This window comes from Micropterus dolomieu, linkage group LG09, assembly GCF_021292245.1.
Source record: "Micropterus dolomieu isolate WLL.071019.BEF.003 ecotype Adirondacks linkage group LG09, ASM2129224v1, whole genome shotgun sequence".
In the NCBI taxonomy this organism is placed as follows: domain Eukaryota; kingdom Metazoa; phylum Chordata; class Actinopteri; order Centrarchiformes; family Centrarchidae; genus Micropterus; species Micropterus dolomieu.
Window position 1 is genome coordinate 9,138,516 of NC_060158.1, and position 22,978 is coordinate 9,161,493.

At 39.9% G+C, this 22,978-nt stretch overlaps 3 protein-coding genes across 4 annotated transcripts; 2 read left to right on the forward strand and 1 right to left on the reverse strand.

The window, feature by feature from the left end:
* Positions 1-1,931: 1,931 nt before the first annotated feature.
* Positions 1,932-8,248, reverse strand: c19h1orf109 (c19h1orf109 homolog (H. sapiens)). 2 transcript variants are annotated; one of them, XM_046058761.1, is made up of 5 exons: positions 8,137-8,248; positions 7,771-8,023; positions 6,474-6,653; positions 6,278-6,396; positions 1,932-5,523 (listed from the first exon to the last, which is right to left on the reverse strand). In XM_046058761.1, the coding sequence occupies exons 1-5, from the start codon at positions 8,141-8,143 to the stop codon at positions 5,483-5,485; spliced, it is 600 nt and encodes a 199-aa protein (XP_045914717.1). In that variant the 5' UTR covers positions 8,144-8,248; the 3' UTR covers positions 1,932-5,482. The 2 variants fall into 2 exon arrangements, with proteins under 2 accessions (XP_045914717.1, XP_045914716.1); XM_046058760.1 differs by having other exon boundaries at positions 7,771-8,238.
* Positions 3,775-4,735, forward strand: cldn35 (claudin 35). Its single transcript, XM_046058758.1, has one exon. It carries the CDS (start codon positions 3,913-3,915, stop codon positions 4,600-4,602), a length of 690 nt encoding a protein of 229 aa, XP_045914714.1. The 5' UTR covers positions 3,775-3,912; the 3' UTR covers positions 4,603-4,735.
* Positions 8,249-8,275: 27 nt separating the features above from the next.
* cdca8 (cell division cycle associated 8) lies at positions 8,276-13,391 on the forward strand. Its single transcript, XM_046058757.1, has 11 exons — positions 8,276-8,411; positions 8,709-8,801; positions 9,471-9,599; positions 9,873-9,913; positions 10,025-10,097; positions 10,258-10,325; positions 10,476-10,558; positions 10,658-10,756; positions 11,544-11,673; positions 11,929-12,015; positions 12,148-13,391. The coding sequence occupies exons 2-11, from the start codon at positions 8,711-8,713 to the stop codon at positions 12,181-12,183; spliced, it is 837 nt and encodes a 278-aa protein (XP_045914713.1). The 5' UTR covers positions 8,276-8,411; positions 8,709-8,710; the 3' UTR covers positions 12,184-13,391.
* The last annotated feature ends 9,587 nt before the right edge of the window (positions 13,392-22,978 follow it).

A 22,978-nucleotide genomic window follows, 5' to 3' on the forward strand; every position in this document is an offset into this window, starting at 1 on the left:
TATGTCCTCGGCCGACATAGTCTTTCAGAGGCTGTAGCGGACTCGGTTTTAAAGCCAAAGTCCAGATACTGGTATAAAACTGGTCAAAACTGAATAACCCAACTGGCAAAAATGCTGGTTTGTCAGGAAGTGGGATAAAAAAAGGGATCCCATGACCTCTCACTGTTAAGCTATCTAAATGAAAATAAGTGGTTCTCTGGATGCCCAGTGATTCTGTGATTCTCCCCTTTTCAGATATGCCCACTTTACACTAATCTCGTCTTTTGCATGCAGTATATATGTTATTTTGCCTATTTTTGTATTTGAAAATGCCTACATATTGGGGTTTCTAAACAGTACTGGAATTGCTTATGACTGGAAATCTGAGATTCTTGTGGCGCCAATAATCCCAACCGCATTCATGTGTGATATAGTCCCTATAGTCAATATAGCCATTTAATTTTAGTGAGACCATTTTTGTGACATTTAGGATAATCAATGCCTCCTAGAAATTACAACCACAAACTAGAGCCCTAGGGCATTCAGAGGATGTACAGCTTTCTTATGTTTATTGAGGTGCTCACTATCCAATTGCCAAAAAATGTGATTCTTACAGAAATCTCCAAATGTCAAAAGATTCTGATACCATATGGTGTTTCTCAAGGTCTTGGTTTCTAAATGTGGTATTTTGGAGGGATGTTCGTTCACCTTTAGCAATCTGAGTGGTCACAAATGTTAAGATTTTGCACCACATCAGTGTAATGATTGGGATCAACCAAAAGACTGCTGCAACAATTTATGAGACATAACTGTGCACGGGAATGGCCTTCCTTTACTCGGATTATAATGTTCTAAGCCCTTACACACACTATCTATTCATCCATCGTCAACCGCTTATCCTGCGTACAGGGTCGTGGGGCTTACACACACACACACACTAATCTTAAAAAATTTTACAAAAACGTTTCTTACAGATGTATGACTAGAAACACTTGAGACACTTCAGCTGCATCTCAGTTTATTAAATTAACCTTTATCTTCCCAGCTTTCAGATGATGTACACTACTTGTATGTGGCATATATTGTTGACCTGCTATCTCCCCCTAAAGATCCCCTGTCCCCTCCCTAAAAAAGACACAAAAGGGTCTATGGTATGGAGCGGAAGAGGTTAATACACACACACAAAAAGTAACTTACACAACATAATACTGTACTGTAAAACAGCGAAATAAAGAGCAAACATCTAAAAATGATGATTTCATAGTTAGCACTGTCAAATTATTCATGATCATAGTTGGTGATATTCCTCGCATGTGTACACATACGGGCCATTAAAGCTGATTCTGAACATTTTGATCCAAACTGGTGGCTGAACTTCTGTTGAGGTATTTACAAAGCAAAATTAATTAAATCGATTTTAAAAAACGGTGGTATTTTATCTCACGTGTCCATTAATGTATTACTAAATGTTTTAGATTTAACATTCTTGTCTAGGTCAAAATTTGTTTAAAAGGTGATTTGTCACTCAATTTTCAACTTTATACCGGTAACTTTGGATTCAGTGCTGTTGTTTGCAGAAAATCCCTCCCTTCCTGGTGCCTCAGGTAAATGCGCTGAGCTGGTTTGACCTCTATGGGACAAGAGAATTCACGGATCTTGAATTGCCATGAATTTCAGTCTTTGTATGTAAAATGTCACTTAATAGGAACAAACCTAATTTATTCCCTATGAGGTGACATCACAATGAATACCTGGTTGCACGGCATTGTACTACCGTGTCTGTGTGTTCGTTCAGACTGGGCAGCCATCATTGGTATGTGTCACCTTTCTCTGCTTCCCTTTGTGTATCATCCTGTCTCCTCTCCCGTTTCCTGTGTCCTCGCTGGTTGTCATGACCACTGTTACCAAGCAGAGCTGAGGCTACAGAAGAAAGGAAACCTGAACCACAGATCTTGATGCCATGATATTTAATTCATCGGCACAATAGCACACCGAGGTTCAATGTAATGCAGATGCAGAGTGAGCAGTATTGGGTAGAAGCGAGATTTCTGATTATGAAGACAAAGGGGTGCTGTCAGATCCTTCTGTGACATCCAGGTTCTATTTTTTTCTCTCCTCTAACTGTTTACTTAACAGTTTGACAATAACCATAATAAATCACCTGATATAGACCAACCAATTTTAGCCTGTTACTGTTTAAGCCACACTGTCAAATTATATTGAAATTTATTGAAACAATTAAGGTAAAAAAAATGAATGTTAAAGTGTCTGGGTTTTGTGATTTCCTTTGTTCGGATGACACCGCTTTCAGTCATACAATATATGTGACTTTAGTTTTATTTATTTTTACCTGTCACCTGTGTATTTCTCCTGTGGCTTTTCAGCATTTCAACCACAGTTGTTCTTACAGAGGAAAAGAAAAAAAAAAAACAATGCCCCCCTTTGCAAAGCAGGTTCTCCCTTTCATTGCAGACAAAAAGGGCAAGTGAAAGCTAATTTTTGTGAAAGCTCCTTTAAAATATGATGTTTGTGTGGTATGAACCAATACAAAGTGTGTAATCCTCATTGTGGGGGCCCCCCATGTTGTCTTTGTGTTAACTGATCCACCTACGGACAGCACTCCATCCACAGCTATCCATCCCTCCCTCCTTTTGTTGTCTCCCCTCTTTTGCCCCCCCTCCCTCCTGCATCGCTGGGCTTTTTTCTTCCTGGGGTTCAGTGTTGCTCTCGCAGGTTTGACTGTCAGCAGCGGTAGTGAAGATAGGAGGGAGTAAATTGATGCTGTTTACCCACACTGACTACGCAGCCCTGATTTGTTATTTATGCCCTTCTCGGAACCAAACTGACCCATTTGGGCTGTGTTGCTACTAATGGAAGTGGTTGGGGGCAGGGTGAAGCCGAGCAGCAGCTGAAGTCTGAAGTGGCCTCATCAAGGCTTTGGACCTCAGCGCCGTTTATTGTCAACAAGGAGACACTTCAGCTTGCAACAGCAGCAGTGTCTGATGAGGAGTTCTGCTGGCTGTTTTCATCTGGAAAGCTGTGCTTTTTTCAAATTTAGATACTCCTTACGCCTTTCTCCTGCGAAGTTTGATGTGGATTTTTAGAAAACAACTGCTCAACTAAGGGACTGGAATAACAGCTTATGGTTCATCTCCTACAGGATGTTTGTTTCATTTATTCTGTGAGGACTAAACATTGGATTTTCCTTGACTAAGAGGTAAAAAGCTACGCTGCTTTTTGTTTCTTTCTGAGTAATCAAGCATCACTATTTCACCCTTGCTGTGACAGGATACACTCGTGGCAGCATCAGTGGCACTGAATCCAAGTATCAGGTTGTATCAGTCTGATCCATTTAGGTAAGGCTACACCAAACCAGGAGTGTGACACTGAAATACATTGCAGCTCAACAATTGGGTCGCTGAGTTTGAACCAGAGCTGAAGCCAAGGAACCACTTCCACAAGAAACATAAAAAGCCTGGCTGAGATCCATTTCATCCACAAAGGCCTGGACCGTGAAGCCTGATCGATCTGGCTTCTGCGGGATGCCACAGGTGACTGCACTGCTATCGGCTGCTCAATAATAAATTGACTCAAGCTCAGGAATGAAAAGGAGGAGAAAGTGAGTGGACCTCTGATCCTTTGGTAAGGTGGATGACTGTTTAGAGAAAGCAGTTACATCTGGATAACACACTTATTGAGGACACGTGTAAGTGAAAACTGAGCAGATGTTGAAGAGGAAAAGAAATATGACTGCTGACAAAGTGACACTGGGTCAAAGTCCGTAGGAAGCTTGGTTAAGCCGGACAGGAAGGATAATAAGTGAGCCAAAAAAGTAGACTCTGAAGATCAAAAAGAAGCATAACCAATAAAATAAGACCTCCCCAAAAAACGCAACTGTAGTAAACAAAGAGGAACCACACAAAGGAGCTCATCATGGTGAACACTGGCATGCAGCTGATCAGCTTCACCTGTGCAGTGACTGGCTGGATCATGGCGATCGCCGTCACGGCCTTGCCTCAGTGGAAGGTCACGGCCTTCATCGGCAACAACATCCTGACCTCAGAGATCAAGTGGGAAGGCATCTGGATGAACTGCATCTACCAGACCACTGGGCACATGCAGTGTAAGACATACGACTCCATGCTGGCCTTGCCTCCGGACATCCAGGCGGCCCGCGCCCTCATGTGTCTGGCCATCTTCATGGGCTGGCTCTCCTGCACCGTGTCCTGCTGCGGCATGAAGTGCACCACCTGCGCTGGGGACGACCGTCGGGCCAAGGCGGGTATCGCGCTCTCAGGCGGCGTTCTCTTCATTCTGACCGGCCTGTGTGTGCTGATTCCCATTTCCTGGACTGCTAACACCGTCGTCCAGGATTTCTACAACCCCAAAGTGCCCATAATGCATAAAAGAGAGCTGGGTCAGGCTATTTATCTGGGATGGGCATCTGCAGTTATTCTTATGATCAGTGGAGCTGTGTTGAGCAGTACCTGCCCCCTCATGGAGAGGGAGGGCAGGTACCGCAGGGGCTACATAGGCCGGAGCTTTGCTAATTCACCCGCTTCAGCACCAGATCCTCCAAAACTTATCACATCTAATAGTGTACCATTGAAGGAGTATGTATAGGAGGTGGAAGAAGACACACCAGCAGGAGGATAGGGAAGGAGGTAAAGAGTAGATGCTATTAAAAACTGAGTAACTCTTGTTCTTTCCTATATTTACTATCAAGTCTGTGAATTTTAAGCTATACATTGAAATCTCTATATTTATTAATATATTTAACCTATATTTTGCTTATTTTGTATATATATTGTAATGTTAAATTTGTTTACCTGAAAACATTCACGTTTGTTCGGAATTTTACTCTTTCTGCACTGTGATTTATAGTAGTGCCTGAAAAAAGCCCATTTCCTATATTGTCGAATCAACAAATTCATGAAAACTTAAAAGTATGACTGTTGGTGGCTTTTATGATGGCTTGTGTTGTGAAGATTGCAGTGATTTCTTAAGCAGTTATTCTCTGACAATGTCATTACCTCTCAATTTGTCACATGAAGCCTTGACTAACTATGTCGACATTGAAAGTGTGAAATAAAACAAGTTTGTTAAAGTACGCTTCACAAACTGTTTTGTAACCATTTTGACCATCACATATAACAATGTGATAAAAATGATTTTCACTGTCATTATTTATGAAAATATCAGTTTTTGTCCAAAAAGGCATCTTCTTCCATGTTGTAATTTCCTCTTCATCTTGAATTACCATATGAAGTTTGGTACATTCACACAATTCCCATCCAAGAACACAACTACAGACATTTATACAACAAAATTAAAATCCAGTCCTTTTCGTAACATCCACAGGAAATGCGTTCCTCTTTAGGTGTAGAGGTATGTTTACTCATTATTCCTTTAACGATCCTGCTCTTCTCTTCTAGTGTCTCAGTGTAAATGCAGTCACATTCACAGGCTGGTCAGACTTCCTCTTATGTCGCTTTTACACTCTTCATTGGGATTCAACAAAGAAGGACACTTTGCAAAGTGTATCTGAAAGAAGATAGAGAAGTAATTAGTTCGCCTAAAAATCTTTAGCACCATATCTTTAACATACACACCACTGACAGAGAAAAATGACTGCCATTATAGATTTAGCCAAGCACTGGTCTCAGGTCAGCTTGTATTAGAGCCTGACCAATATGGGATTTTTAAGACCGAAACCGATTTTGATAGTTGAGGATTTTAAAATCTGATATAATGACCGAAACACATAACATAAACATAGATTATCCCTAACATTTGTTATGTGTAGTTATAAGACCTCACCAATATAACATGACATAATGCAGGTTAAAAATAAACGTTTTATTGTTATAAATAGTGCTTTGAACAAAAGTACAGCTGATTATGTCAGCTGATTGCTCTGTTTTGTGGTGGATTTTTGGCCAACAGGGAAGTTACAGAGTGCCCTCCGGTGGACAAACTATGCAACGACAACACTCATAACATGATTGAAGGATCCGTCTCTCCATTTTTTCTTGAATTGTCATTTATCGGCTATTATAAACACTGATACCAATTTATCTGCAATTAGCCCAAACCAGCCTATAATATCGGCATGTTGATTTATCGGTTGGGCTCTAACTTGTACTAAAAAAGTTATTTAAACTGACATTACACCAAATTATGTCAAATGGCTTTGCAAGGGTAGGTGAAAAATTTGTTCTGCTGGGTCCCCTTATCAGTCATTGCAAGTAATCAAGTAATCAAGGGGTAAGTATCAACATTATATAAAACACTTTACCTGTGATGCGGTCTTCTGCACTGGGAGACTCTAAGGATTTCCATGTTTTGGGAGCAGATTCTAAAAGGGAGAGATCATCTGCTCTCAGTGTCTGCAGAAGAGTCTTCCTCCTCAGAAATCTGAATACATGAGTTGAGGGAAAGACCCTGAACACAACGCAAACCCAACCCAATGCAAACATGAACAGAAAGGATACTGTTGTCGATAGTGACGCTCAGCATCCTGCAGCCACTCCAGCATTTCAGAGAGTGAAGGGGCGGTGGCCGAGCGCTCGGTCACAGTGAGCAGATCCAGACTGTCCGTGTTCTGCTCGTAAAGCTGGAAGACTGCAGAGACCTGGTTACTGATGGAATCTCTGACAGACTGTAGAGAAGACCTGAGGGAAAGAGGGAGGGATGGATAATATAGAAGCCCTGTGTCAAGATCCAAATCGAGTTTTCAACTCTATTATTTTAGCTGACATTGTGCTCACATGGAGAATATTCCTGAATGAATGTGTGTCTAATCAAATTATCACAAAACCTTGACACAAAGTAGTTTTGGCGGCTCTGCGAAGAATATTTAATACCCATGTGCACTGCACCTGCACATGGCGTGGTACTAACAGGTAACAAATACAAATGTCAGAGAGAGAATGAGGAATGGGCAACAGTGCAGTGGCTGATGGTACAGCACTGTTTTAGTGGGATGTACTGATTCATAGTGGTATCTCACGGTTGATTTCTGGTCTGCTGCTGTCATTCTACTGGCCCATAAACGGTATGTCACTCGTGATTTGCTGACACATACAAATGACCACTGGCATTATCTTATTCTTACTGGCAGAAGCCACAGCAAGATGTTCAGAATCAGGTTAAGTAATGTTTTTTACCTTGGTATACTGATACATAACAATAAACATAGAAAGTAGAAAATACAAAGAAAGATGAAAGCACGTTCTGCAAGACAAGTGAAAATAAAATATAAAATTCACCATATGAAAGAATATTATAAAAACTAAATGTATAATTATTTAAATGAAAGAGCTCTACAGTTTTGTGCAGGAATGTGTAAAATAATTTTGGTCGAAATAATAAGTAGCATATCATAATGAGTGGCACGTGACAGCAAAAATCACTATATGGCAACAGGAAAGTGGTACCTGTCAGTAAAACATGAGTGACATACTGTTTGTGAGTGCCGTAAGCCAGTAAAATGGCAGCCGCATACAATAATCAACAGTGACATCAATCAGCATCGACATCTCAGGGTCACTTTGAATAACGGGGCACCCATAGCTCATATTTGCCCAGGGCCTCTCTAGCAGGTTGTGCTTGCCCTGCATGGTTGCTGTTATAATGTGTGATTACTAAGCAACAATCACAACAATGAGCTAGATGCCAAAAAATAGAAATCATATTTTGTCTGTAATATTGTAGATCTCAGGTAAAATGGTAAGTCTACATTATCACTACAGTCTTCATTTGTGTTGCATCATGTACTCGTTTACTTACATTTTCTCATTGAGTTTGCCCAGTACTGTATCCGTGGCTTGTAAGAGCTTAAAACGCAGCCTTTCCTCCAGGTCAGGAAAGTCTCTGAGAGGTGTGTTGGAGATTTGGACATTGGAAAGCGCTCTCGACTGCTCTGCCAAATTCCCGAGAGACACCATCAGAGGGCTGCAATCGGCCAACACACTCGTCCATACTTTGTGATTGTTTTCAAGACTCTGGAAGCTCTTCCTCAGTGCTTGATTAAGTGAAAGTACTGCAGGTTTGGACATTTTAGACATGCATTCACCACAAAGTCAAAGCGGCGTGTGGGCAATAAATGGATTTTTCTATTTAAATTATTTTAATCCGTTTTGGAGCAACACGTACCCTTCATATCATTTCTGTAACATTTTAAAGTCTGGTAACATTAGCTGCTAGTTAAATCACATTTCCACCATGTTGCTTGGACCCATTTCCGTTCTCCTGATGTAAACACTGACGTTTGGTGCTACGATAGGTCGAGAGCCATTTTTCCGTGACGCAAAGCAAACACGTGTTATAATTGGCTGAATTTGCGTAAAGCCCCTCCCCGCGCGGAAATTTGAAAACGGCTTTGTGAAGGAAGGGAAGGTCGGCTGTCCGAGGAAGAAAACTACAACTAGGTAAGTTATTGTTTATAAAATATGTATTACAGCGGTAAAAACTGTCTTATTAAAGGTTTGTGCATGTGAACGAAACTGACAATAAAGAAAGTGAGCCAAATTTCCGGGCTTGACGTTAGCATTAGCTGTTAACTTTAGCTCTATTTCCAGCCAACCGCATGTCGGCAGTTTCATTTTAAAATGCTGGATGCAGTTATAACCTAAAGCTACCCAGTGTAACTCGATGATCTCTACCTACTGGCGCGTGTTGTCAAGCGTGGGTAAATTGACATCTTTTTATTCTACTGATCCATGCAGACATGGCTCCCAGGAAAAGGACCACCAAACAACGGAAAAACAACCCCAAGACGGCCAAGGTGGAGGCTTTTCTGGAGGATTTCGACAGCGATGGTGAATCTGTTTTTTCCTTATAGTTACGAAACAGTTAACGTTGTTAAGCAGTGCCCTGTGAAATGTGCTGTATAGGGAGTTTGTTTTAATTTGACTTAATTAGAAATTCACATTGTCCACCAAACCCAGATCTATGATGCGGGGTGTAAAGTTACTGTGACCATACAAGGACAACATCCTATGGCAGCATACTAAATTATGTAGAATGCTATATTAGTACAGAGCCTGGCAGATTTTAGAGAGTGACACAGATATTGACATTTGAGAACAAAAAGATCAGATGCATATTGATACATTATTCTACATAATGTTACACATTTTCGTTGAGGTTCCCCTGTATTTGGTTATTAATGAATTGTGACCCAGATGTGAACTGAGCCTGACATTGCACAGTTGAAAAATGTATGTTTGAATTAATGGTATGAATGTAATGGCACCGCTGTCTGTATTAGATATATTTGACCTTTCTGTACTGCAACTTCTTGTTTAACTGTAACGTCAGGTTAATCAGGTTAATATATTATTGGATTATTTTTACTGATGCATTATCATTTAAGCAGCATTTTAATGTTGTAGCTCATCAATGTGGAGCCTTTTTAGCTACTTTATAAACTGCTGGGAAGTGTACTCTGAAACACTTCATCAACAACAACACTTGTGTTTTCACAGTGAAGACCAGAGTTGGGCAACTGAAAGAGAAGATCAACCAGCTGCTGAAAGATGTTGACAATAGCTACAACATGGCACTAATTAAGCTCCCCAAGGCTGTTAGGCAAATGGTCTGGTTGGAACATTGCAGTAAGTTGACACAAGCAATCTCACATTAGTGTAATGAATCCCAAATCCCATATCTTTGATCATTGTTTAAAGAAATTTTGCAATTGTGCTGCAGAGGCTTCTTTAGAATACGGTACTGGTCTGACTGCAGATGTGCAGAACATTTTACTTATCTGTCTATTGGGCCCTGTTGCTTTTAAAAGCGATGCTACATATTTGTGTAAAATATGCTATGTATTCTGTTTTATCCTTTCATCATCCTTAAATGAAAAGCATCTACCAATCTTTCTGTAGAGTCTGAGAAACCAAAGTCACCAGAAGTGGATAATATAAAGGTGAGTTGATTATATTTCTATCTCATATCATGTAAAATGATTGATAGGGCAACACAAGTTTCAGAAAGTCAAACACCCTGTGCTGTATTAAACACAAATTTTTATTAACAGAGAGAAGAAGAAGCTGCTATTGACAGCGTTGTGGCTGAGCACCAGGCAGTCCTTCTGAAATCTGTCAAGAAAAGTATGTTAAAACTAGTTTTTGCGTTTTAAGTGTCCTTAAATGAAACGGGTCTATCAACAAAGACTACTTTGGCTTGGATGTTGGTGAAGAATTTAAGGTTTGGAAAATGAGAAAACTTCTGAGATGAATCTCAATGGTTTATTTTGTCTCCAATTTACAGCCTCAAAGAAAAAAGGTGGAGCCAAATCCAGTTCAGAGGATGAAAACACCCCGAGCACAACAAAGAAGGTAGCGGAAGATTTTCATGCAAGCATGCATAAGAAGAATACAGCAGCATGTTTGACAGCAGCTTTGATCATAAAAATACAGAGTGGATGATTGGTATGGAATGTGTGTGCGGCCACTTTACGCTGTTTTAACTGCTTGTTCCTTATTCAGGGGAAAGCAACAAGGAAACCTCCAACTACATCAAAAAGGGCAAAGACGCTGGCAGTCAGCAAGCAGAACACCTCAATCAGACGGTAAGATCCTTCTTTTTCTTACTGTCTTTCTTTTGTTACCCCCTTCTGAAGTTCAGTAGCCCAATAACACCACACTAAAATGTCTCTTTGTGGATTCAGATCAACCAGGAAGCCATTGGTCACTCCTGCCAGGAGTATGCTGGATTCTTCTTTGATGATGGGCCCCACTCCCCTCATCACCCCACGCTTTGACCCAAGGTAAGCAACCATGCAGTTACAGGTGCAAAACACCAGTCTTTATGTTAAAATACCACTGCTATTCTCCCTGTTTGTGCAATAAAGGATTATCTCATAACCTGCAAATTGATGCAGCATATATTTTGCTATTTCATCAATGATATTCCTTAGAAAATTCTTATCATTGAGGTTAAACTTCTCCAGCCAAATTAAGTGATTGATGGTAACATGAGAACACAATGGGAAACCGTCTCCTAAATGTAGGCAAGTGTATGTTTGATCCAGTTGTGTATTACATGCTACAGGACTCTTCTTCTGGAGTTCAAAAAAGTTTCAAAGTTCAACACAACATGTGAAGTAATGTGTGCAGATTATGATTATATAGCTTACCGTACTGCTCAGTAAAGTATTGTGGTAAACTTTGCATACAGCTGATATACTGCCATATGATGGATAATTTAGAAAAGTTTGTTTGGTACACTGACCTGTTGTTGCACTGAATGTAGGGCTCTGTATTCAGTATTTAACATTGAAGCAATTTCACCAACTGCAGCTCCTGTACAGTTATGACTCTCTTCTGTTATACTGATAGTGGTTTAATGAAAACGCAACGAATGTACCAACTTTGCATGACTGTTACACCTCATGTGTAGTGCAGTGAAGACTTGTTCTCATGACTAGCTAGCTCATTTGAAATAGTGCTGTAATGGGGCAACTAGTGCAATTTACTCTTAGATCTTTTCTAAATCGCAGACATTATCCACAGTGAGGGGTTCATAATCACACTATACATGCTTTATTTCCTCAGGCTTCCTAAGACCCCTGCTGTTAGAGTTCCCCGCCACAAAGAGAGAGTCTATAGCATTTCAGTCAACGGCTCTCCCATTGCAGCAGGAAATGAGGACGTTGTTATCAACGTGCCCATCGGCAATGGAGAGGTGAGTGCGCAGTTTGCTGGATCCTATGACAATATTTTATTTTATTAATACATTGTTTTTAAAATTAATGTCTGCAAAGGACACATTCTTATTAACATAAACAACTGACAAGAAATTAAGACCACCTTTATAATCAGTTGATTTGCAAGTAATTCTTTACCTTATTGCAAAATTTGACAATACTCTATGACGTGATAATACTGAGGAGCAAGACTTTGGATTACCAAACACATGTTTTGTAATATGTTGATGCAGAGCATTCAGCTGTTGGCCAGTCAGATGGACTCTGTGGACTTGTCACTACTGGATGAAACCGCTCTGAAGAGCATTCGACTGCTGCAGGTACATTGATAACTTGTCTTAGACAACATTTCAGTATCACTGTGGACATGTTTTGTTCCAAGATTTAGTGAAGCATTTGGTTTAAAATATTATAATTTTATATATATATATATTTTTTTTTTCTTTTAACAGAATCGCCTCACAACCCTGTGTGGAACATCAGAGTGAACTAATCGTCTGCTGTTGACTTGTACAGTGCTTTTAAGAAATATTATCTTCGTTTCAAAGCCTTGTGTTTTTTCCTCTGGCATGGTATGTTTTATTTTTACTGATATGTGAGATTTTAAAAGATTTAGAGTTGATAAGAAAACAATGTTTTGTCACTATTTTGTTTTACTGGACATAGTTTTCTTTAAGCCCAACACACTCACTGAAATGCATCCAGTTAAAGGCTAAGGTGGGTTTTTTTTTTTTCAACGTGGACCATATTTTCCCACATTTTTGTGTCTGTGACTAATGGGGTTAACATTTTTTGGAATTGGTCCAGTATTGAGCGAGCATGCGTGCTGCAGTCAGCAGCAGCGAGACAGGGCAACAATGTGATCCAAAGTCAAAGTATGTCCACTAAAGTGCATATTTTTTTGTTTTTTTGCTGACAGGCTAGTTTGTTTGTGTCGTGTAAATTTTGTTTTTAAAGGGTTGAAAAGAGGGTAAAATTATGTTCTTTGTCAAGGGAGTCTGGTGGCTTTAAAGAGAGCAATATAGCAATTGTTTCTGCTTAAACAAAAAAAAAGCTTGCTCTTTTAAAAAAAAAAAAAAAAAAAAAAAAACGCTCGCTCAATACTGAACCAAATTCAAAAAAAATTTGTCCCCATTAGTCACATAGACACAACAACAGGGGGAAGTAGGCTCCAAGTTGCAAAATACCAAACTTGCCCTTTAATGAAAGCTGTTAAATGTATAAATGTGGGTTAAAATGTGTTATTTGACCATTTGCTACTATATTACTTACCTTTGTAAGATATCTTAGTCGCCAGCCTTACTTACTTCACCTTTCATTTTTATATTGGTATTTTCTGTTGCTTTCGGAGAATTAGGCTTAATCCTGGGCCCACTTCTGCCTAATGTCTGTCTCATTTTAATGCTATTCCAGTCATTTATAACTGTTGGCCAGTCAGACATGTAAGGTCTTTTTGTTGTACTTCAAGCCTAAAATGGACAGGCCTGTACACTGCAAATATGATTTACTGTTCAATCTTTGTTTTGTAAGTACACTGTCCTAATTTTTTTTTTTTTGTTTCCTTTTGTCATTGTTGAATTATCAATCCTTCCATGTTTCTATAAATCAGTTTGCAGTTGCGTTATTAGTGCAAAGGCATACTTCTTGTACATAGATCTTTCTTTGTCTGCAGAACTGATAAAGGATTTTGACCACAGCTCTAAATTTGTGTGATATGGTGTGTCTGGAATTAAATGTGTTGGTTGATTGTATAAGAGTGTAAATGAGCAGCTTGATTACAAGAAGCACATTTTAGCAATAATTTACTGGACAAATCTTTACCAATCTGTACCTTTGCATAGTGACCAGTAGGTGACAGCATTTCACCATAGAAGTTTGCTTCTCTGGAGAAGTCAGATCAACCTCTTCTGACTGATATTTCTTTCTCCATTTGTAACCGGTCTTCCAGTATTAAAGCTGTTGCAAAATAGACCAAAAAAAGTAAAAGTAAAAATTCACTTCTATAATTTCTTCTTCTGCTGATGATCACGAAAATACCTCTCACAAATATAACCTTAAACACAGTACAATATTGTATTGGATCGTGCTGCTATACGCTGCAGAGCTGTGACAGGGTAATAAATTAAAGTGGCTCTACAGTGTTACCAAATCTGTCCACTTAGCTTTTGTGTGTAATTTTCCGCTATAGGTTAACAAACTCTTGCTTTTGCTTATGTATGAAGTTCCTCTTGTCCTTTCATGACTTTGTTTACACAGAGGGACATTAGTGGGTCACGTGACGTGCTGTTGGCAGGAAGTGGCAGCCTGTCCTGCTGCTGGCACCAAAACCTGCACTCTGACCTTCGGGGACATCATAATGCTGCCAATTAGAGGCTTGTTAAGCTTCGTTAGCTCTGATGAGCTCGTTAGGATTTCCACCTGGGATGGTGGAGGGGTTCAGACCGGGCCTCACCTTGGGCCCAGACAGACAAGCATAACTCTTTGTTATTCCTGCTGGATTCTCATACATTGTATTCTACCGAGCCACAGCATGGGAACTTGGTGCCCCCAGCTCAAACCGGGCTTGGTCCCTTCCATCTGTATCCATCTTAAACACTTTATCATCTGCTGTCTCTCGCTTTGGAAACTGTGTTGCAGAGGTACAAAACCTAACTCTGCAAACGACAGATGTTGTGGTCAGCGGTGCGTGCAGTTCAGCTCCCTCGTTAGCGGAGTACCGAGCCCTGGCGCACCTGCTCTACATATCAGAATTTCCCTAGTTTTGCCTCTGAATGGATTGCATCCTTTTTTATTCTCTAGGTGAGTGGAAAATTGCCATTTTGCACGGATGGCTTGGTTTTCAGTAAGCATGCAGGCGGTGGCGCAGTGACAGGTGCGGTATGGATGGGGCGGATTTTGAGGTCACAGAGCAACACTGCTACATAAATCATCCGCTGAGATGTTCAGGATGAGGGACTGGAATCTGAGATATTGAGAGAGCGACACAGTACAGAGCTGCTTCAACACTTAGCAAGCAGTTCTGTATTCCTGTGCAGTTTTCTATTCACCTTCTATAAAATAGTTCAAAGATAATGAGAGATTTTAAAAACATTTGTGCAAAATTAGTTCATTAAAGCAGTCTTTAAAGCTGCACTAATCAATATTTTTAAATGAACAATGGATCCGTTTGTGTGTGTAATGCGACAGTGGTCGCTCCCAATTATAAATCGACTATGAAGAATTATAACCCGACTTTGCAGTTCCCCTCAGCTTTTAGAGCTGTGTTTTAATGTCTTTTAGCTTATTGTTTTGGTTTTACAGCTCACAACTTCAAAGCTTTGGTTCACTCATTAAACCCATTTCCATAGCAGCGGGCAACTGTTTCCAGTGACAAAGTTCTGATAAATTGATTGTGTGCTACTTGTCCAGCACCAAACTGCAGGCAAAGTTAGTGACTAACTGGTGAACATAGAAGCGTCAGTCCTAGTCAGAAACTGTTTTCCTGTTCTTTCCTTTGTGCTGACATAGTGTGAATGCAGCATAGCACCTTCATAATAACTATACAGCAATATTATGTTAAAGTCGTGTTTACAGGTCCTTCTAAGCTGCCAAACAATCAGTTACTGATTTAAGCTGCCTTAGAATTCCACAAACCTTTTCTTTACCTGTCCTTTTGTTCCATTGTTCCACAATAAGCCGCACCCACCCCACATCTCAGCCCCTAACATCACCCATCCACCGCTTAACCCCACCCTCCCTTACAATCTCCCATTTTAAATTCTGAAAATCTGTTATCATTATCACATGTGTCTGACACATGAATGTGGCGAACGAAGCTGTTCCGTCCCCAGACTGCTGGAGCCGTTTGTTAATTGAGCACCCAGACTTGGGGAAATTGCCAAATTTCCCGCCAAGACGAATGAACCTGGCAGAGGCATGTTCTCCTAGCAAAATTAATTCTCCAGTGTGTCGAGGCCTCCTATAAATCCCATCCGTCAAGTGCTCCACTAATCAATTTATTGCGTACCCACACCTCCGTCTGCCACTGTCTCTCACTCAATTCATACTGAGCCAGCCAGGGGTCGAGACTCATCTTTTTGCTAAGTTGGTTTGTCAGCACAAACCCAAAAATGTCACCGAATGCTTTGTTCTGTCTGCTTTGGTGATGGAGAGTCAGGAGGACACAAGCTGACGGTAAAGTGAAGTGGCAGACGGGAGGAAGAGTTAAATGGTACTGAACAGCCCCCCCATGACGCATTCTGGGCATGTATTCGTCTGGTGGCCAGCAGGGTCCTGATGGTGTTTTGATGGCCGGCCCCTCTGTCACTCAGGCACTCCTGATGGTGGGCGGGGTGGAGAGGAACATCTGCTGCCAAAAAAATAAATAAACAAATTCCTGTGGAAATTAGGCCCTGAAAATAACAAGCAGCTCTGAGGAGAGGCAGGAGGTTAATGCCATTTGCTGATTGCACAAAGACAAGCTTTTGCTTGAGAGGCCCCTTGGTGGCACTGAAATTCAGACATTTGTCTGTGAGAGACATGACAGCATTTCTTTGTGCTGAGCACCAGACATTATCTGTCCTGTGATTCGAAAAAGCAACTTCATTTATGGGCCATGTGTATATGAAATTTCTTGATATGTGTCATTGTCATATTAGTGCAGATAGTGCGGTGCAGGTGGGAGTGTATTCATGGGAAATCCAACAAAAAATAAAAGGTTCTCGCTTTTGCTCTGAAGTACAGACACAGTCCAAACACTTTGAACAGATTAAAATGTCTTAATTTTAGTAATACTTTGCACGTAACTTATTGTAAGGGGGTGAGCAGTTCAAGTTGAAGCACTGAAATAAGTGTAAACATTAAAAGGAGCTGAGGTGTCAGTTGGAGCTTTGGAGCTTAAGCAGCTGAAATTAGTAGAAGTCTAATTGGTATGTGAGTTTTTAGTGTAAGACCCGAAACAATGTTGAGTTGTACACTTTGAACAGTTGAATTATACAAGATAAAAGCAAGTGGAATGTCTGAAATTACATCCAAGGAACTGAAATGTGTTATATGACGTGTACGCATCTGAAATGTCTGAAATGAATCAGTTGAATCGTCAGCTTAAGTGTAAGAAATGAAAATGTCAGTTAAATGGTTTGGGCTGAAAGCATGTGAAATGTCAGTTTAAGAAGTGTAGGAAGTTGTCAGCTTGAATGAAAGCTGACAAGTGGCTGAAGTGTACAAAGTCAAAGCAGCATAAATGTCAGTCGATGTGGGAGCACTGAAAGCGTTTGAATTGTCAGTTGATGTGTAAGAGCTAAAAGCAGTTGCACTGTCAGTTGATTTCAATTTAAGTGCTAAAAATGAATGCATGTAATAGGTTTGCAAAGTGAAAAAGCCCAAAGTCCAGCCCACAGGCAATTCCCATCTCCCACAGAAAACTCTACTCTGAACTGCCTGAAAACAGTTCGTTTGTAGTCTAGACGTTTCCCTTTCATCCCTGTGTCGTCACTGGGATGAATAATAAGTAATATCTACTCAGAACTATTCACCTAAAAATATCTTGTCACCACCTGTTAAGATAGTCTGTCACCTACTCACGTACTCATCTCTCTTAATTTGTCTTGTTTTGTTTTTCCTTTCTTGTCTTCATGTATCTGTTATTTAAGGTTATTACTAATTTACATATATTTTCTACTATTATGTTATCTTAAGACCTTATATTGTGTTTATAAGCTGGAATGTCTGAATGTTTGTGATTTACAATAAAATGCATTAAAAAGTCCCCAAAAAGTCATATAACGCTCACCAAGTGGCTACTTCGACACGCCCTCAAAAACACCAGTGGAAAAACACTGAGCTGCAGCACACACCTCCTCTCCCTTCCAAACACTGTCAATGGACATAAAGTTGTTACTGTGATGTAGAGAGCTCAGTTAAAACTTTATGGATGAAAGATACATTTGTTACAGATCAATAACTCATCACTCTGAAACTCTTGCTCCAGTCCATGTTGCCAAGCTGGCTGACAACATGTAGCCTAAAGCTGAATTGAAGCTGTTTACCGGCTTTTCGCTGACCCGCCCTTCTCTGCTTCTGATTGGCTATTACCGGCTTTTCGCTGACCCGCTCTTCTCTGATTCTGATTGGCTAGTAGTCCTTAATTAGGAACTGTGCACGTGCAACTCCCAACAAAGATCATTTAGAGACAAGATTTATCGCTCCATAGCTAAAACGAAGCCTTCAACACAGGGTGAAAAGAGGAACTGCAGCAATGTGCAGTGTTATTTGAAAATTAAACCATGTAAACCTGTTCTTGTACAACCCTAAAAAGGATTTTGAACCTGAAAATGAGCATAATACCACCTCTTTAAAGTGCTACGAGAAGTTGAAGTGTGGGTACTGTAAATAATGACAGTTTCAGTTGAAGCATAGTCACTATATTAATGGATGACGTCACTCCGCGGGTTTGAATGGAGAGCAATGAAGCCAATTTTGTTCCTATGTAGTACTACTACATGGATATTTCCTATTGGCACCAGGATCTACAGCGCATGATTGAGCAGTATAAGACGTAGTTTAATGACGTAGAGCAACAGAAGAAACACTGTAATTCTGGTAGCTGCATGGCTGCACCCGACTGTGCCAACAAAAAGTCTTTTGGCTCAGTGAGTTTTTTGGACTTAGATTGTGACTCTGTTTAATTAGCCCGCCTACAAAAGGCTCACTTGCCAAACACCAATATAGCTTTACTGATTTTTTTTAGATTCCCAGGGGGCTTCTTATCTAAACAATATGAGAATAGTTTACTCTTGCATCCTTTGCACTCTGATCACTGCACTTTATTTTATTATTATTTTATTATTGTGTTATGGTATTATTGTATAAGTAAGCACATCGTGAGCAATGTACAATCCTGAGTCAAATTCCTCATATGTGTACACAAACCTGGCAATAAAACTGATTCTGATTCTGATATGGTTACATCTTTCATGTGCGACAGGATGTTGCAGGGTTGAGCTGTCATTTTTTGGGCCTACCTGGCACCCTCCATGCAGGCTTTAGTCGGCTTCACAGTTGGAACTCTCGCTTACCCCCTTGGGTTAAAATTGAAGCACTGAATGTAGATGAACTGTAAATTAGAGTACGGGATGAAAGCACTTTACTTTTAAGAAAATAAATATCTTTATTTCATAGCTTTGTATCTTTAAATGTTTCTTATGAAAATGATGTATAACATACATGTGTTTTAAAAATGTTGGTGTTTCACTGGACATACACTGGTTTAGTGACGAATGCTGTTGAATTAAAGAACGAGGACTCCTTTGTAGTTTCTGTTTCTTCCTTTGTTTGCCATTTTCTGGCTAACAAAGAAAGAAACAGAAACTCAGTTTGAGAGTCAAGGGCACAAACTTAGACTTTCCTGACAGGGCCGACTAAAGTCTGCATGCAGAGGCTTTTAATGTTGAAAGCACTAATGATAGAGGCACTGTCTTGAGCTTTGTGGTGTCATTCATCCCTATGCGGAACGTGGCCTGGGCAGGTTGAAAACAAGCTTTTCTTATTTGGTTAGAAGAATATGAGATGCAAATATCAGGAAGGGCGACAGAGCAGGGATAAAATGAAGTGAATTCTCACCCCATTCATTACCTCCTCTAAAGAAAGAAAAGGAAAGTGGCCATAAAATGAGTGGTGGAGCAATGGCCAGGATTGCCTTTGAGAAATAATTAAAGCCTCTTTGCAATTCTCCCCAGCCTCTGGGAAAAATCCCCATCTTCTGCATGGTCTACAATTGATGTTTGGTTTACCAGCCCCTCTGTATAAAGCAGACCTTCAATAAACTATATCACCCTATTTGTGAGAGTAATACAGCCCAGTGCAGTCCTCAATTAGGTATAAATGACACAGCAAATTGGAAAATTAGGAGGAGAGGGAAGGATAATTTGTTCCAAAACAGGCTAAAACCAATTCATTAGAAGACCAGGAAGGAGACAAAAGGTGCGTTTCTGTCCTCCAACAGAAAATCCCACATTAAGTACAGATGCCTTACTGTTCACCTTGTCACAGGCTGCTTCGGAGGCTGATGTTATCACTTAGTATGACTCATATCTGGGATTAATAGTGTGTGGAATTACAATGAGTGAAGAGGAAAGACAGTGGAATCTCCCTTGTTAATGCAATATATTTTCCAATTAGACAAATGTTAATCATAATAGAAGAGGATGACATTCCCCAAACAAATATGCCACCACACACTGCATTTGAGATAATACACGATTCAGAAAAAAACCCAAACAAAGCTCATCATATGACATAATAAATAATACAAACCATAATGTAGCTGACAGCTGAGATGGTATGGAGGCTGGGTTGCTGAATGTTCTTCAGCTGGATGACCTAGGTTAAGTTCACTATACTGGTGTAAGTATTCTATTAATGCCTTGCTAACAACTAGGCTCAGTAAATTACCACATTAGTACAATGTAAACAATTACTAGGCAACTAAGACTATTATTACTACTATTATTTGAAAATAAGAAAAGTTATTAAAAGTTTAAATAATCTGTGCACAACAAAAGTTTTAAAAGTAGACTGAAATTTCTACATAATGTTTATATTACACTTTCCAAATGAATAGTTCTGTTTACTGTGTTTGGCTCACTCAACTTTTTGAGTCACCTGTGAGTTAAAGTTGTTAAAGCTACACTTAATCCACCAAAGCTTTTCACATTGGTGGATACAAATGGCAGCAGTGAAAGTGATGTCTTTAATACTCTGTGTGATGTCGTCGTAAATGTTTGCATTTTGTTCTGTTTAACTGAAAATGATTAACCACATTAGCATACCAATGGAACCATTTAAGTTAAGAACTCTTAAAAAGGAAGTATGGGAGACTTTGGTGTTGAAAAAAGAGTGTTCGTACATGAAAAGAAGAATGAAAAGAAAATCTAACAGTACTGTTTTTTCAGTGAAGTAGCTCACTTTTTGAGCGTAAGAGTTTGTGCAGTGTTTCAGAAAGTGTGTAAACAGACAAAAAGCCAACTTGACAGCTTCTGATTGAGTTTTTGGGGTCTCTGTTCAGAAATAGACCAGCAAAAGGAACTGAGCTGACACTCTGTTAGGATGCTTTGCAACTTTGATGTAGGAATAAGTTCAGAGATTTTATTTCAGTTATTATTTCATGTTATATCTAAAAGTTGGCATCTGCTCAAAGTGTTGCTGTCACCCAGACCATAATATTATTCCTTTAACCGATCCCTTATGTGTGATTTTATGAGATGGTGTTACGGATGTGTTTCTCTGTGCTCTGTCCCTGTTCTTTTCTCTCCTCTAGTTCTGCTCCAGGAGGGCCCAGCTAACTGCTGAACGAGATCCACCTGGCCTTGGAAGGTGATCTTTAAAAGCTCCTGTGCGAGCGTCAGAAGAGAGGCTTTTTGATTTGGGACTGCTGGTCTTGCTGCTTCTCAGTTGGAGATTTTTGTGTTATGGCCTTGTGTTTTTGGTGTTCTTAATTTATCATATGGTTATGGTTGTTTTAAAGGTGTTTATCTGTGTTAAGTTTGGGTCAGTGTTGGAGTGTTGTTTGCCCCATGTAGCCACCAATGGGTGGGGCGTAACCGATGTGCTTACAACCCATATGCCTCATCTATATAACCCATATGTGCCGTATGTTTGTCTTAAACACTCTCAAAAGACACCTGCTTTTGAAACTACCTGCTGCAATCAAAAATTAAAACACCCTCCCTACACTACACGTGTCTTGTTTGCTCGCCAAATGCAGTTGGGGGTGGCGGCAGCTCCTGTCCAGGTGTGTACTTGTGATTCTGGGAACAAAAAAATGCACAGATGAAGTTAGCAGTGATTATAGTGGTGCTGTGAGACACTGATTACACAAACACACACCCACCCACACACACAGGATCTTGGATCATTTGAGAAACACCCGTCTTACTTGGATTCACGGCAGCAGACCTACATGATAAAATAAGGGGATCAATTTGTCTTCATTTCCAGCCGCTCTTTTTATTAGATGCAGTGGTGAGTGATATGATTAGGGGGGTCTGCTTCAAGAGCTGCTGCACAATGGGCTTCTTGCCGACTTCACATAACACACAGAAACACACACACACACACACACACACACACACACACACGTTTCAGCACAGAAAACAATTGTCCCTTTTTACAGAAGAGAAATACGTTATAATGTTGGTAATTAATATTCCTATCATTTAAATTTGCAGAGAATAATTCCCTCACCAGATGTTTTTCTATCACCAGATAACGCTAGATGTTTGGAACAAATGTCATGTAGTAAATTTAAGTGAGTACTTTTTTGTAAAGGAATATACGATACACTATATTTACAGAGTGGATATTGTGCATTATTATTATTAATTAATTAATTTTCAAAAGAAGAGCAAAAACTAGTGTTAGCTGTCTCCAGCTGTCGTGATGTCAGCTGATCAGACTGTCAAATCTCACAGTAACCTGTAACCTTAGGGAGTCAATCAATCGGACTAATCAAACGGCTAACAACGTTGACCCTCTAGCTAGTTACCTGCATGTGTGGCTGTTTGGAATTGAAGAACACTAATGTAGGGGGCTCTTACTTTACTGATGTCTTAGCAAAAATACATTTCAATTTCTGTTTGACTTTAATTTTTACATTGCGTTTCCATACAGAAAAGAGGCAACTAGTGCAAACTTACATCTAATTCTATGAAATAGCCATCCATGTAATAGCAGAGTCGCAAGTGAATATCAGAGCCTTTTCATTACACAGTCACACTGCAGAGAAAGAGATCAAAATAAAGCCAAATATGAAGGGATGGTTCTGCTGCTGAAGGACTGGATCAGACAACTTTGAAAACTCCTTTACCATCCTTTTGAAAGCAGTTTTTCTGGTAGAAGTCATCTGTCAATAAATATCTCCCCACGAAAGAAAGAGATGTTTGACTCTTTAACTTTGGGAGTTTTTAGCTGAACATAGTGCACTTATTGATTCAGTCTCCTCCTTTGTAACGGTTGTTGTTACCTGACTCAGAGAGCGATAGAAGGAGACAGAATGGGGGGTGGATGTCAGAAGCCATTTTAATACACAACAACTCGCTGCTACCTTTAAAAAGGTCAGTTTACTTTACTGGCCAAAACCAGAATTATCTCCATTCCACTAGATAAGTGGGAAAATTTTTTTGTAATTTGAGAGAACTGACCCTTTAAAACGGCATCTATTGATTCCTTATTTTGCTACCAGATCAAGCTGTCTCTGTATCTACTAAAGGCATTCATGAAGCTCAGCGTAAGTTCAGCCAGGAAGAC

What these genes read in the sequence shown, in the direction of transcription:
- cldn35 (XM_046058758.1), top strand. Translation starts at nt 3,913, where the DNA reads ATGGTGAACACTGGCATGCAGCTGATCAGCTTCACCTGTGCAGTGACT.
- cdca8 (XM_046058757.1), top strand. Translation starts at nt 8,711, where the DNA reads ATGGCTCCCAGGAAAAGGACCACCAAACAACGGAAAAACAACCCCAAG. An exon ending in GGAGGATTTCGACAGCGATG is followed by an intron (nt 8,802 to 9,470) that starts GTGAATCTGTTT and finishes GTGTTTTCACAG; the next exon opens with TGAAGACCAGAGTTGGGCAA. An exon ending in TGCCCATCGGCAATGGAGAG is followed by an intron (nt 11,674 to 11,928) that starts GTGAGTGCGCAG and finishes ATGTTGATGCAG; the next exon opens with AGCATTCAGCTGTTGGCCAG.
- c19h1orf109 (XM_046058760.1), bottom strand. Translation starts at nt 8,048, where the DNA reads ATGTCTAAAATGTCCAAACCTGCAGTACTTTCACTTAATCAAGCACTG. An exon ending in GGCAAACTCAATGAGAAAAT is followed by an intron (nt 6,654 to 7,770) that starts GTAAGTAAACGA and finishes TCTTTCCCTCAG; the next exon opens with GTCTTCTCTACAGTCTGTCA. An exon ending in TGCAGAAGACCGCATCACAG is followed by an intron (nt 5,524 to 6,277) that starts GTAAAGTGTTTT and finishes ATCTTCTTTCAG; the next exon opens with ATACACTTTGCAAAGTGTCC.